General features: G+C 47.5%; 1 protein-coding gene across 1 annotated transcript in view; it reads right to left on the reverse strand.

Annotated features, from left to right (window-relative positions):
• Positions 1–274: 274 nt before the first annotated feature.
• The window catches only part of LOC144159198 (uncharacterized), a 110,141-nt gene continuing 94,152 nt past the window's right edge, over positions 275–16,263 (reverse strand). Inside the window, exon 5 of the mRNA XM_077690536.1 lies at positions 275–4,437. Within this exon, the coding sequence (XP_077546662.1) occupies positions 4,231–4,437 (207 nt within the window). The 3' untranslated portion in view covers positions 275–4,230. The remainder of the gene's footprint in view (positions 4,438–16,263) is intronic.

Genomic DNA, 16,263 nt, shown 5'->3' on the forward strand with positions numbered 1-16,263 from the left:
GGGATAAAAGTTTCGGTGAGTTTAATTTCCGAGTATGACCCTTCCCCCACTTTTAATTGGCCGTGGATCTTTCTACTGGCGTACCAGTCAGCGAAGCGTCGCATGTGCGCTTGTGTGGAGCTACTTGGACTTCGAGCTTGACACAGTCTACAAGCTAACAAACTAAAGGCACATTCTTCCAGGCTCAAGCGTGTCATGGCTTATTTTCAACTGAGTGAACGAACTGCGACGACCCGCCGGCGGTTCGCCGACTAAACGCTGGGCCGACTGATTCTGTCGGAGGATCGGCGAGCCGTCCAGTAGCGCAGTCAAGCCAAGTCATCTCGTTTGGACGTCATACGAAACGTCTGGGAAATCGGCAAGGAGGATGCAGAGAGGAGGACAGCCCTTTCGATTTGATTTTTATTCTCAATAAAATCGCGTAAACGCAACGAGAGTGGTCGAAACATGGCCTAGAGACTCCCCAATACAATTTCCGCTAATAATCCGGCAATATTTACAGATCACTTCAGAGTCCCTTTAACACAGCTGTAGCGCTCAGCACACGTTCGCCTCTTCAAATACTGCAGCATCTATATAACTATCACTCCAGGAAACTCGATCTCTTTCAACGTCCCCTTCGGGAGTTTTCGGCCGGGTTCTTAGCTGTGGCAAACTAATTTCATTTTGGCTGTGCTCTTTTTCTTCACTTATCATCCTCATCTGGGCATTGATTTCATAGAGCTTGTTCTTGCTTATTCGTATATGATGTTGATTCTGCGGCGTTAATTGTTGTATGTACACTTATGGCTCACTCTTGTGCGCTACTCGCCTTACGTCGGACTTTTTTAAGGTTCCCGGGCAAGCCAGAGTACCACATTTTTCTAGAATTTTTCGTTTTCTGTCTTTAATATTCACAAATACACAAATAATTTTCTGTATTTGTTTCATGCATTCATGCGCAATTGAAGCATCATGTTACCCCATACTTGTGAAGACATTCTTCTTCCCACTTACTCTATTGCGATGCTTATTGTTAAACGTATTTTGCAAGGGACCAGACATTGCAGTTTTTATTGATTGCGTAATGTTTATGGGAGGACATTAGTTTATTTTCATTCTTGTTCTGTAGTTTCTATAGTTTTTACTGTTTTTTACTCACCATGATTGTTTATTTTTCAGCTGTTGATGTATCTCGCTGCTGCCTTTTTTCCCTCTCAGTGCGCCAGCACTAAGGCTTCGGCTGTTCCTGGGCACTTTAATAAACATTGATTGATTGATTGATTGTATTCCGGATATATTAGGTGTTGAATAACCGCTCGCAGGGACACGGCAGTTCCCGGGATGCAGCAGGGGGAAGAGAAATGCAATGAAGTCGACAATTTCATGGTCCATAAGCTTTTCCTCGTGACTGTGCGTTGGGGTCCTAGATGTGATCAAGGCCTGTTTTTATGCTCTATACTGCAGTGGTGAAGTTCCGAAAGTCCCCATGTACGGAGGTCAACACACTCCCCTGTAAATACAGTGAGCTCTATTTCAGCTGACATTAGCTGTTCTGGCGTATTGACCTCGATTTATACACCACGCACCATGGAGCCGCCTGTGTGTAACTTCACCATCAGGATTCCCATTTATGTCATCTGCTCCACTGCGCATAACTGTGTGGTCAGGGGCCTTATGTTGTAACCTCCGCACATGCTATCCGCACGGTTTGAATGCAGAGGAATAAAAAATGAGCCTTCCCACAACCGTGAAGATGGAAGCCAGCTAAGCTGCATTTATGGATAACTATAATGAGTTATGTATGGTGACTTGCTATATTGATCGAATAAGGGCGCACATAACAGCGCAATTCGAGAATTTGCGTTGTTGCCCCTGAGCATATTCTATCTTTTACTCTAATCGCAGGCTGGGAATCGCCGCTCAGCAAGTTCGCAACCTTGGTCACGCTGATTTAGCGTTCTGTAACGTGGTGAGGTCTACCTGCGGGAATTTATTAGAGTGTAGATTATAAATTTCGAGCGGAAGCTTTTCACTTCTCGTTGTTTACACAAGAATCGCACTTCTGGCGTTAATTGCCAGAAATATTCTGTGACACTCGAGAAAAAATTTCCGGCTCGTAAATGTGCGCGGAGAAATGTTCAATCGTCCTATTGCATAGCTTGTGAAGTAACTGTAAGGCAATCCCGTGGTTCACCTTCACCGCAATGCACTCGGGTTACGAATACATGTCGCCAATACATCAAATTCGCTGAATGACTGCACCGTGCACCATTGAAGTAAAAAAATTGTCTCCAATCCACGCTATGGAAGAGGTTGGTAATCAAAGCTTTAAACGACACCCACAACAATTGCCCAAGCGACGTTACTTCAATTCATTCACGTGGCTCTACAAAGAGTGAAACCAGAGATTCTGCCAGCCTTTACCTGGAATTCGCGGGGGCCCCGCACGAATGCAGCAGCGTCGGGCACGGCCCAACTAGAGCAGCGCACGCCGCTGCTGTAGCCCGGCCGTGCGTCGTCAGAAAGAAAACAGGTAGGAGCGTCTTTCGAACGGTGAAACAGCGCAACCTAGCCATCCTGATGTGCTAGCTCGGGGCTACACCACCGCGCGACACAAGCGAGACACCAAAACAATTTGGCATGTGAGCTTAGTGATTCCCATTTATACCGATTTAAGCTAGTTAGTTTAGTAAGTTTGAGAATTGCGAGAAAGCTGAGGGAGCTTTTATAATCGCTATTTATAGATCTAGTTGTTCCTTTCGCCTTTTGTAATATTTGTTAAAACACAACCGAATTGGTATTCACCAATTTAGAAAACGGAGTCTCATTCGTGGCAAGCAGTGCGCAAAAGGTAGCGTTTCCCTAGCGGCCAGATGCCTGTATGTGGTCTCTACATTTTGTTTTCCCGTGCTGCAAACCAATCATTAACGTATCTTTGCGGTACGCTCACTTAATTCCGTCGGGTCCGGGTTACCCAGCAGGTGCTGTCGAAGAATTTAATAAAGCCGTTCGAAGAAAGCGCGCAACGGACGTGAAGCAGCGCCAAAACAGGCCAAAACAACTGTCGCTAAAGCAGACGACAAAGCCGTCCCGCCAACGCGCCCGCCGGTGCGAGCAGTCCCCTGCGTACGGGGAACGCTGGGTAATAGCGCCCTGCCGCCGCGCCATCTACACTGCGCTCCGTGAGTGAAAAGCGCCCTCCCCAACACCAGCCGCGTTGGGAGTTTCTTGTCCCGCACGCCACGAAATAACCGTTGGTAGGTAGATGTAGAAAGCTTTGCGTTAAAATGCGATTTGCGTTGTGGCGTGCGCAATGCAGAACGTCGTCATGCTTGCATTGCCTGGTACCGCAGCGCATACCGAACTTTTGAGTCAAATCGTATGCTCGACATCGTTATTTGCCGAAATTGTATTGTTAACGGCATGGAGTTAACGGCATGGTCCATCGAGCGCATTGTGGTGAAGCTCGACCACAGGATTGCCGTAGTGTGTATAAACAAGAGCTTATAAAAAGTGACGAACCGCCAACCAGCGCACCTTGCGTCATACAGCCCGTTCCGTGCTGGCACTGTACAAGGCCAGACGAATAAAAAAGGCAGCGCAATCTTCATTATGGACCGTGCGCTTTTCGACCTCAAGAAATGGTCCACAGCAAGCAGTAGCCATGACAAGACTGCCATTTGCTGTGTCGTTTGTCGTGTACTTATTTGTGTCCTTCACCGGTGGCCCTGTCCATTTTTAAGACAACAAACAGCACGGTAAGTGTATGGTGGCCACGCAAGCACAGGGCATGATTCGCCATGAGCGCCGCAGCTTTGGCCGAGCAACCACACGTGTGGTCATGCCCGGTGGGTGTGCCATCACGTTCTGCTCCCAACCTGAGCATCAGGCCTCTGCTTTGTATAGCCGATGTGAGACATTACACAAAACCGCTCGTTATCCCACTAGGCTGCACGTTACGTAATGTGTGCAGATGAGCGCCCACAGCTAGGCGGCCCTTCGTGCTGTGTTCTAAATGTAGCCGGCCGTTGCACGCGCACGATTCTCCACCACCGACGTAAGACACTCTTATTTATTGACGCTTCGAGCCAGTCGTGACCTCTGACGATGGCGGAATAAAGAGCTCCCAGAGGCGATTCTGCCCCTCCTCGCGCGGCTGTAATGTCCAAAGGCACTGAACACTCTTTCTAGTCCTTGGCAGCGCACACGGGTGAGCTGTCGTCGAGCGCTGGTTGCCGGGTGCCTCGTTCAGCACCAGCGGGTCGGGCCGTGCAGCGCCGGGTGCGGCAGCAGTGAGGCGGCGCAGTGCTGCCACGAAGAGGGCGGCATCCGCGCCTGCTGTGCGGCCGGTGGAGGCGCAGCCAGCACGGGCTGCTCGCCGGCGTCGCCGCGCGCCACGCGCTGGGCGCTGCGCTCGTTGCGACGGAACTTGGCTCGCCGGTTTTGGAACCACACCTGCGCGCCACACACATTACACCAGGAATCAGCTCCGCTCCGAAAATTTCTTAAAGAGGCCATGAAGAAAAATACAAATTTGGTTCACAAGAAATACTGCTTTGTCCCGATAACAGTGATGATAGTTTCACCACAAACTTTGAACGAATTATCGAGATATTAAAGAAAATATCTGAAACAGTGCCGACTCCCAGCCACTTTCCGGCGATTTTCTATGACGTCACAGGATCTTGTTTGTGCAAATCCCGGCCGCCGACTTACGCCACCGCCAAGAAACAAATGACTGGGGGATCAAAAGTTCCATCAAAATGAGATCAAAAGTTCCATTTGATCTCATTACTTCAATGCTAACGTGCAGATAACAGCGCACTGATAACTGGTTTTATTTATCGCTCATACTAGGTCCCTTAAGTTTAAAGAGAAAAGCGGCGCTAAAGACAGGACAAAGGGAAAACTGGACACACACCCTTTGTCCTGTTTTTAGCGCTGTTTTTCGCTTTAAACATGGTGTACCAACTGGCCCGCGTTACCCCCCTTTGACAGCCCATATTACGTCACTGTAGCGTGAAATATCAGTTATTAATATTTCTTACGATTTTTTTTTTCTGTAAAAAAAATCCTGCACTCCTCCGTCTAACGACGACGGTGGTTGAACCATGCAGGTTGAACGCGAAGCTTTCTCGTGAGGGATTCCTCGGTTGTCGTCTGAGTTTGGACTTTCACTCGCAGACGGTTTGAACTTTGACTCTCTCAGCTTTTACTTTGACCCGCACGCAGTTCGGACTTTTGATCGCAGCGGCTTTGTCTTTGACCCTTCCCCATTTGATTCCGCACGAAGAAAGCCCCGCGTTCAACCATCGTCGTAGTTAGACGAAGGGCTGCATGATTTTTCTGTCTAATTTTGCACGTCCATGCACCCCTCTCCAAATCCAAACTGCTTTGGCCGTGTAGGAATGACGTAATCGAATAGACGTCGGCTTTATAGTGCGAGGGACCAAGGTTCGATTCTGACCACGGGAAGCGTTTTTTCTTACCTTCACCCAAGATCATCATCATCGTCAGAAAAAGTTGGCTTTCCTGCAGTGCGTTTTTGGCGCTCACGGATGAATCAGTGAGGCTTCGAAAGCTTCGATTTAAAGAAAAATTCTTTCGTGGCCGGAATGGAGTTGAGTGGGTCACCAAAGGCTATAGTTCTTTTAAATTAAACAAAGTTGTATTTTGTCTTTATGGAAACCATGACCCCTTTAAAGACCTGAGAAGACAAGAGCTACTGAAGTACTGAAGTCCTTCTGGGCCTTTCCTGTTTAGCCTTTATTCCCTGACAAATTTTCGAAGCATTATGCACCAACTGGTCCATCCACACTCAGTCTGCCCAGTTACTCCTAGCAACATGCCCCGTCAAAGGGCAGCTCCGGCCATTCTCTGATGTCAACATTTCTGGACAAAAGATTGCGTAACATGTTGTTCATCGTCCTGGCGGTTATCCCAGCAAGTAGCACAGATGGGTAAATATTTTTAATGCATAAGCATTTTTTGCTGAGTGCAGCAACGGGAACAAATTGCCTTGTGTTTGAAGAAAGATACGCAATTAGCCAATTTGTGTCATTCATCGGTATAATAATGTAAATTTCATTACAATAAAAAACATGAAACTAAGCAAAAAACAAAGAAAAACAAAATATCACCAAGCAGAACGAAGTCATACGATTTGGCTCTTGATAGCCAAGGGCCCCAGGGCCCTATTCTCGACTGCACAAAGTCCCAGGCAATTCGCCATGTTTTTTTGCGTAAGCACGACGTAAGCAATCAGTGACGTGTTGCACATATAGCTATGACGACGTGCAGTGTAATTTAACGCTTCACTCATAAAGATCGCAACCAAGGTATCTAATATTGCGCATAAAAGATATAAAAACACGCACGTACTATGAAAATTAAGGCGGTAGCTGAGGCTGACAAGAGAAACACATTTCTGCAGGTCAAATTTGGCGTCAACACCACAAGGCGGTCGAGTAACGTTGATCCAAAAGCGACCGAAAGGCAGATGTTGAGCTAAAAAATATCAAACAATTTTTTTACCCTATCTATTTATTTCTTTTAGTAACATAGTTGAGTTCTCTGCTTCAATACAAGCTTTGTTGCGTTGTCACCTTCCCGGCCGCCACCGCCGCCACGCTATCTTCTGCTGCTATGTTATAAGTTATGGCGTTATCACAGAAAAGCGTTATCGCTTGAATTCAAGCGTATTCAAGCGTTATCGCTTGAATGACACACAAGAGCAGCGAAGCGCTACGCCTGATAACCGCGGAGCGCACCGATGTCTCCGATTCACTCATTCGTCAAGCTGGACTTCAATATGCGCTGTAATAAACAAAAGACTCACTTTTCTTTGTTATTTTTCTCTTGAGTTCGATCATGTGACCCGGCAGCGCCATGCATCGGGTTCTCTTTGTCATGGAGAGGCTTCTGGCCTCTTATGTTGCGGTTACGCAAAACAAATGATTTTTATTTTATTGCCAAACATAAAAGCAAAATACTGCATGCCATTTGTATGCTCCGTGATCGCTGACTTGGAAACAGTCAAAACTATTAATTCTTTCGGTAGAAAACACGCTTTAAACCGCGCGTCATGCGAAACTGCGCCTGCTGCAAATTCCCAGACATTTCGCGGCGCCGAAGGTCGGATAAATTTTTTGCCCTATTTCGCGGCAAAAGCAGCCGCCATTTTCAAGCGGTTACGTAACATTACTTTTACGCAAGCTGAAGTTGCCAATGTGTGACGTGACCGTTCCCGCCAACTGTTTAAATTACGTCACGCCTTCTCAGCCAATCACAGAGAGAGCGTGTATTACAAGCATCATTCTTGTTGAATAGCAAAGACAGGCCTACGTTGTCATGTCCAGTGCATTTAGTCTAGTTTTTCATTGCCGGCCAAGAATAATGCGTTTTCAGTAAAGAGAAATAAGGCAAACTTTAGAACTGTTGACAGTAAACGTCGTGAAACGTCAAAATGACGAAACCACACACAACCGCTTTGTCAACCGGAAGCACGTGACCAAAATTGAAAACCAATCAGAAAAGACTTCGTGCCAGATGGGTAAACGCTGTCCGGAATGAAAACTTATCTCCGAGTATACAAAGAGCTTGATTTTTTTGGAACCACACTTTTCCATGGCTGTGGGCCATGTTTGTAGCCGAGCAACATTTTTTTTTTGGAGACACGGAAACACCCGTTTGGGAAGCGCGCGAGCAAACAAATCCCGTAAAAAATAATCGCCATCCCGCCCTGCGAAAGTGGATGTCCAGCGAAGTTGTTGTAAACCACTGCAAATGATGATTGGGGAGAGTATGAAATGTTTTAAATGCAGAGTATTTCTTAGCCTCGCCTCTTCCTGCGTCGGACAGCGTCCACAGCTCCGCGTCCGCAGCAGGTGCGCCTCTCCTCCTTCCCTCCTCTCTCTCAACAGCAGCTGGCGCGCGCATGCGTCGTAGTCAGCCCGTTACGCCGAGACCGTCGCGGTCTCGGCGTAACCGGTGCGTGATAGCAGCGCGGTGGGGCGTGGAAGGGCGCGCGCTGCTTGCGCATGCGCGCTCTCCCCCATCGTACTGCTCTCCCTCTACTGCGCGCGCTGCAAATATAAAGCGGCTAGCGGTCGCTCGTGCTTCAGTCACTGCGTTGCTCCTTCCTTCCTTGGTTGACGCTCGCTCTACCCTAACGCGACTTTACTCTCCTCTCTCTACCCCAAACCAACACCAACGCAACTACGACCCAACTACCCAGCCTAACGCGACTTTACGCGGCGTTAACGACCCCCAATGCTCTGCATTTACTCGTATTCCCCTCGCGGGAAGGCGCGGGAATTTTTCGTGTTTTAGGCATCATTCAGCTGTGGAAGCTGGCTTATAGTTTCAGATCCCTTCTATATTTCGATTCTCGATGTGCAGCAAGGCGAAAAATCTTGTGCTGAAATTCACGATGCTGTTTGCATTGATTGATCTCCGCCCGCATGCGGTTTGTTCCCTTCAAAGAGAGCGATGTGATAGCCGAGACGCTGGCTAACCAAAGCTGTTTTTCGATATCGTACGAGCAGGTAGCTTTTTCGTCGTCTCAGCGGGCTTTTCGCTTGCGCTCGGCTTCTGTGTCGGCAAATGCTGGGTCCAGCTGCCTAGCCTGACGCATGCGCTTGGCGTCTTGGGCAAGAACTGCTTTATTTAGGGACACTAGTACTGCCTAGCCTTCAAAGATAATCTGCAAACATAACCTTTACTAGGAACACATGGAGGGAGGGGGGTGCTGTTCACAGGCGCCTGATCATCCATAATGCGGTTTCGTGGCTTGTTTTGTGGTTTCCTTAAACGCATTACGAGCTCCATGCTGTATGCCTGATCAGCCTGACGCATGCACTCGGCATCTTAGGTGAGAACTGCTGGGTCCTGCCTGGGATTTTTTGTTTACGACACGAAATTATCCGACACTCTAGAGGCTAACAGCTTCGCTGTAAAAGATAAACCTGTTATCTGAGCGGTGCAGCTACCAACCCTGCAGCTACCAACCCTGCTACCAACCCTACCAACCCTGCTGCCACAATGCACTCGAGTAACCAATTCTTGCCGCCAATGCAGCAACTTCGCCGAGGGATGGTGCCCATTTGGCAGAGAAGTTCTGTCTGCATTGCGGCGTCACGCAATGGAAGCGTTACGTTCCTCATTTTGCAAAATGTGGCCCACAAAACATGGTGTAAGTTTTCTAAATTATTATTTGAAAACACCTGGTATTTTGGCAAGCAGTTTGAATTCACGTGATGTAAAATTCGTCAATAATTGAAGCAACTTAAAAAAGAAGCATAATAATAATATTAATATAATAATAATAATCTTAATTACAGAAAAAGTACGTATGACATTCCAGTCTACTTAAGCAGTGATGCTTGCGAGCGGGCTGGGTAGCCCAACTTCGTTCACGGGGCCCATGCCTATGCCCTTTACAAAATATACAAAGATAAAGAGGAGGGGGGAATTTCTTCTGGCAGAACATTATCGTATGCTATACTCAGTTCATTCTGGCTTGCCTGCCCCTATGTGAACCCGTCTTTTTACGTGAAGTTCATGGCCCGTGATCATCTTCAGGCATTGCATGACGCGCAACAAATGCTCCGCTAGTATTTCTTCGGCACCCTGTACTTGATTACACACTGTAACGACTTCATATGTGGTAGTTTTGTCTGAACGTGCGTGCGTGTTTGTGTATGTGTGAGTGAGTGAGTGAGTGAGTGAGTGAGTGAGTGAACTCCTAGGAAGTGCTGGGACTTTTCATGTCACCTTCACCCCCATCTGGCGTAGCAATCGGGCATTTATCCTGGCTAACCACTCCGGCTTATTATGCAGCTCTCTCTCTCTCTCTCTCTCTCTCTCTCTCTCTCTCTCTCTCTCTCTCTCTCTCTCTCTCTCTCTCTCTCTCTCATAAATTACCAGTTGTCATCCACGTGGGCTTTTAGTCAACGCACCTAAGTGGCCAATAATAGTGATCAAACGAGAAAATTAAGAAACGATGACGGCCAGCATGCGAAGTAAAGGTCTCGGATCTCCTTTAACCCCCGCTCCACTATCTGCGCTGGTGGCTGATTGTTTGATCTTTCCTCTCCTTTCTCTTTGTTTACAGTATGTACTTTCCCCTTACGCCCTTGCAAGGTGTCCTCGCAAGGAGCAACAGTTATTGCCTGGGTCAAATCATAAACCTTCCACTAAATAAAACTATATGCTATTAGACTCTATTAGAGTCTAATAGCATATAGTTTTTAATTAGTTTTCTTTATATAGTTTCTAATAGCATAAGTTTTTAGTTTTTAATTAGACTCGAAAAAACTGGGATCGACGCTGTGACATTACGCAATGCAAACATAACTGTTTCAACTGCGCGATTTCAGAGCGCAGTTCACCTTTTGCGTCAGATGGTTTATCTGTCATCGCAATAGGGAGAATTCGTTCTCTAGACGAAGCGATCGGTTACTAAGGTGCAATCTGGCGAAGCAGACGCTAAGCGATATTTTAGAATGTATAGCGCTCAAAACCCACTGTACGGAAGTCTATGCATTTTCCGTTGCGTGAAGGTCCAAAAAACTGACGTACTGCACAAAACGTAAAGTAAATAGATTTTCTGTTAGTTGTCTTATTCTTTGAAAACGCATTTTAGTTTGAAACACAGTCAAAATCTGAGTGGCGTAAGAAGGTGATTTATGTTTACTTATCAGCACGCACTTATAAAAATGTGTGTCTCTTCACCCCCATGCACAATGGAGGGCTGTCACTGCGATTTAAGGCGGTCACTCTTAATAAAAAAAAGGACGTAAAAGTGTAGTAACGGCCGTATTTACTAACTCATTACGAACCTACCCCGCGGTACGGTACGCTCTGCCACTAGCAACTGCATGGTTAGGAAATTAACTGGGTGTAGGAAGTAGTATACACTAGATTAAGGTCGTGCTTATGACTAGATTGTGCATGGCCAGTTAGTAAACGCATGTAGCTCAGAAGGGTGCTATTTCTAAGACTTTACTAGTGAAGGTAGTGGTGATTACTGCCTGCCTCAGTCAGTAACCCTGACTAGTGCTGCATTTACTACCTCCAGTTACTAAATGCCTAGTGTATACTGGGACGAGTAACTTGTTAGTGTTCTGTTAGTAAAGGCCACAACCTTTTTTTTAAGAGTGTAAAACAGGCAAATGGCGACAGCCAGCAAAAGATCTGACTTTAAAAATATTGGCCAGCACTGTGACATCGCGCAAAGCAAGCATGGCGATTTGTATGGCGCGTTGTCAGCGCGCAGACCACATTTTTTTGAGCCAGATCATATGTAGTCCTCCTTTATTTTCCAAACACTCTTAATAAAAAAGGTCGTAAAAAGGTAGTAACGGCCGTATTTACTAACTCCTTACGAACCTTACTACCCCGCGGCTTTGTACGTAGGCTCTGCCACTAACAATTGCATGGTCAGTAATTTAACTGAGTGTAGAAAGTAGTATGCACTAATTTAAGGTCGTGCTAGTGACTAGGTTATGCATGGCCAGTTAGTAAACGCATGTAGCTCAGAAGGGTGTTATCACTAGGACTTTACCAGTGAAAGTAGTGGTGCTTACTGCCTGCTTCAGTTAGAAACCGTGCCTAGTACTAAATTTACTACCTCCAGTTACTAAGAACCTAGTGTACTGGGACAAGTAACTTGTTAGTATTTCATTAGTGAATGCCCCGACCTTTTTTTTAAGAGTGAATTTGTTCCCTTGGACGCCGCGATTGCTCATGCAGGTGCACTGTGACAAAGCAGATCCACGGACAATTTTAGAGTGCACACTATTGCCGCAATTGAAGTGGGGATCGAACGGAGGCGAAAGGCATGACCAAGAACATTCATGCAGCTGATAATACAAAAGGCAAGAAACCATGGGATAACTATTACGCCGCGCGCGAACAAACTCCAAAAACAATGCACTGTAAATGGCATACGCTTGAAAATACGTATGTCTGTTTCGCCACACCGAACCTGAATGACCAGTCATCCAGGTCAAGGGAGCAAGTAAACCAACGGCGAGGCGTTGCAGATGACTTAACCCGAAAAGCGGGGTCTGCGCGTTGACATTAAGCTATCCAAAATGACCTTTTGCATTGCGTGATGTCGCAGCGCAGATCACATTTGGGCCAACTCGCATGTGGTGCGTCGTTACTCGTCAAATGATTGACCTCTGAAGTGCACTGCGGTGAATTAGACCCACGGAGTAGAGTGTAATTTACTCAGGGAAATGTCTCAAGCATGCAGTGCCTCAATGTACATTGGGCGGTATTCGACGTGTCACGCATTCGAGAATAGAGCACTGTTAATATGCTCTCTCTATGTATTTTTGATTTTTTGTTATTTTTAGCCTGACCGTGGCGTACATATAATCAGAATACACAAACAATATCAGTATCAGGTGCAATATCATCAGAATGCACAAACGTCTGTTCCTACATAACTTTGCGCTAAAGCAAGGAGTGAAAATCATTTGCATTTTTATGGTGGAATGGCGTCTAATCAGCTAGTATTTGGATAGAATAGGTAACCCCTCATTCGAGCATTATTTTTGCCTGAATTAGACTGCAAACATGGGCTATGAGCAAACCAGTGCTGCGTGGGGTTTAAGAGTCCGTCCTCCCGCCGTGGTGGTTTGGTGCGCCTGAGGCGCTATGCTGCTGAGCTTGAGAACGGATGTTCTCGAGCTCAGCAGGCAAGAAATCTGAGCCCGAGAACCTGAGAAAGCTGAGGGCGAAAGCTGAGCCCTGATCCTGATCGCGGCGGCCGTTTTTTCTTTTTTTTTTTTATGGAGGCGAAAAACAAAAACGCCCGTATGTCCAGATTTCGGTGCACGTTAAAGATCCCGAAGAGGTAGAAATCAATCCTAAATTCTCCACTACGGCGTGCCTCATAGCCTATAGGTGTGTAGCTCGGGCGCGTAAAACCCTCAAAACTGAAAAAAAAAAAAATGGGTCCAGGAATCTCATCGAACGCAGTTTCATGGAACGAACTTTCAAGGGACGTAGTTTCAACGAACGTCGTTTCATCGAAGCCGTTTCATCGAATGCCGCTTCATCAAATCCCGTTACATCGAACGCGATTTCATCAAAGCAGTTTTATCGGACGCCATTTCTACGAACGCTATTTTATCGAACGCCAATTCATCGAACGGATTAAGCGCTTTCATCAGTGCTTCAGAAGCCTTATCTCGCAAACATCTGCCTGATTTCGAGGTGCTCTAACCGAATTGCTGACAGCATTTCTCCCTGCACACGGAGCACACAATTACTCTCAGAATCACAAAAACAGCGCTAAGAGTCATGACATGTTTTTATAGGGGCCTCGAGTGCGCTCAAAATAATTGGGAAATATTGCCTTCGACTGGAAAGGCTGCAGGAAAACTGCATGGATATAATATCCGTCGCGCAAATGCTAAATCTTAAAAAAAGAGAGAAAACTTCTGGAGCAGCAGGGGCAGGCTCACTGGCGGCAGTCCTCTGCAGCGCAATAAAGAATTTTTACTCACTCATTGCAAAGACTTGCTGTCAGTGGCACTGTTTCAGAAGGGTTCTTATGTTGTTTTTATGCAGCGACATTTTTGTTTACCGCTGCCCTGGCTGTTCATTTTCACCATTCTGCACAGTTAGCGGAATTTCAATATTTTCGTAATTTATTTCTTTTTAGCCCCCTGTCTTTCCTCATACTTGCGCTTTATTATAAACCACGTGACTTCAGTTTTTACCAATAGTTTCTGACGCCTAAGTATTATTCCCGCTACATTAGTGTTTCTCTTATCACGAATTCTGTACGTTCTTTTCGACTAAATGAATCTTAAGGATTTACGAAAAAAAAGTCTGGGCGTGGTTGTCCCGCTTCTTCCCGGATGAAAATCTGTACGCCACATTGAAGGGTGACTTGTACCTGCTGGAACACCCGCTGATGGAGGGCAAGCTCGAGGCGATGTCGCATTAGTTAGGAACTCCACTTTCTATCTTTTATGTCTATCCTCCTCCGAGTCTCAGTCTTGATCGAGGGGCCCTCAACCCGAGAGGCAGTTTTCGGCTCGGTCATTTCACCTTTCTCTTTCAATGTAGCAACACCCGCACACACCTTGCCAAAAGGGAGCCACGGCGGCCAGGAAAGTCAAGATTCCGGTGACAGATGGCTGTTCAATACACTGCGTAAGGGCCATTGTTCGCCGCTTCAGGCCCAACAGGCGTACTCGCGCAACGACGCAAACTGGCCTAAGCGCGTAAGGAACCGCGGCGTACTCAGGCGTTCGCCGAATACATTGCTACGCGCTTGTTACGCCCAAGCCAGAGCCCGCCAGACATCGACGCAAACTTTCGGGCGCACGGTGTTGACGTAGACCCCTGGCGGTGATGTTATCTGGCGGTCAGGTCGCATAACAAGACAGCAAATTGATAAATAAGCTAACTTTATAAATAAGCTAAACAAGTAAGCACACTAATTCTTAACGTTTTTCGATGTCCCAACAACTGTTTTAGTTTCCGTATTATATATACGCACTTTTGTGAGAATAAGCATTGTTTGTTTTATTTCAGTTAAACTGTAGTTGAATTGGTAGCCACAAAGCTGAGTTCGCGGTAGTCTAGCCACACTGCGCGGCGCATTGGTGTACGCTGGGTTTGCGCGCGCGTTTTACTCGCCCTCTCCGGCTGCGGCGTACGTCGTTGCGCGAGTATGTGGATTTTACGCGTGCATGGGGTTGGGCCATCACTGAACTACAATAAGACAGTAGATGAATTCACAGGTTTCTGTAAACGAGTGAGTAAATTTACCGTGAAAAGTGAACGCAAAGCGTTGTGAGTGGGGCAGCGGGGGAAAGTATGCTAGATTTAGGGAAGTGTCCCCGAGGTCTGTCCTCACTGATTTTTGCGAGTGCCGGCTTCTAGCGACTTCCTCTGTTGGGGACCCCCTTCCATGTCTAGATATGAAGGGCTGTTAATCCCGCACGGGCCCAACACCCTTTTAATAGGCGTTACTAGCATGTATTAGTATTATTGTCTATTCCTCACGCCAAAAGCTTACAGTGTCCAGTCAGTGTGTGGCCGCCGATAAAACTTGGGCCATCAAATGCAGCCATCAGCCACAGACTAAATCTGTAGTGGAGCAAGTATCAGACACCCCCAGTGGGGTCTTCGAATTTTCTCCGGTGGGACGCAGAACTCCGCTCACCCTTAATTGTAAATCCCCTGGATTCAGCACGTCCCTTTGCAAAACACAGTAGCATTCCGACCTGTACTCAGGCAAGCGGTTCCGGAATGCCCCCCCCCCCCTCCACACACACACACACACACACACACACGCACATACACACACTTTCAGGTGCAGCAGCATTTTGTTGCCCACAACAACGATGATTTGTTGCCGCAGTTTCGTGAACCGGAAGTCGATGAACGGGAACCCTTAAAACGGAGGAATCCCCCGTCCCCTTGGAAGAACATCCTGGCAATTCTATCCGGTTAATTTTTTTTTTTTTTTTTACGCCGGTTTGCTGGGAAACTGCGAAAGGTTATACGCGCATTGCCACTTCAGTGTGGGTCGGTTTTAGGAACAACGCAGGGGCTGGGGAATAAACCGAGAGCGCATGTCCCGACATCTCCGTAATCGGCGGCCCGAGGACTTCCGGTGGCTGCAACCGCGCGCCAGCCGTAAGAGCACGTACAGAGGGCATAGCGCCAGCCGAACTGCGGGCCGACGGCGCCCCAACCCCGGCAGAGCCCTGCTTCGTAGCCGGGAGGGGAACGCGCTGCTGCCAGGGCGTCGGCGATGCTTATCTCCCCGCTCGGCACCGACGAGGTCCGACGGCGACAACGAGGCGTCAGCCACGGCTCGGGACCTCAACCGCGGGACCAACCCGAGCCGCAGTATTTGTGGCGCTTCGCTCCTACATATCGGGTTGCAGCCGTGAAAATGCGGGGGGAAAACGAAACCACACTCCCGCGCTGTTTGCGCTACGTTGCGGATAGGGTGGCTGACTTCGGGGACGTCGGCGGTTGTGTCAGCGGACTCTTGCGCCCATCGCGCTGTGTCACGGCTCGTTTCCGCTCTCGGGACGGAACGATGCTGGAAGGAGGCCTGCTGGTGGGACAGGCCCGGACAGATGGAGTGCCCGACACAAATGGGCCATTTGGCCGCGTCACGTGCATGTTGTCAGCTGATAGACGGTCCTTGGATGGCAGCGAGGGCGTATGGTGGACCTATTCCTGAATTTCTAATCGACCAATTAAAGTGACACTGATCTGTAATGCATTTTTTGC

The sequence above is a fragment of the Haemaphysalis longicornis genome, unplaced genomic scaffold (assembly GCF_048455015.1).
Source record: "Haemaphysalis longicornis isolate Haplotype H1 unplaced genomic scaffold, Haemaphysalis longicornis Haplotype H1 scaffold_1, whole genome shotgun sequence".
Classification (NCBI taxonomy): Eukaryota; Metazoa; Arthropoda; class Arachnida; order Ixodida; family Ixodidae; genus Haemaphysalis; species Haemaphysalis longicornis.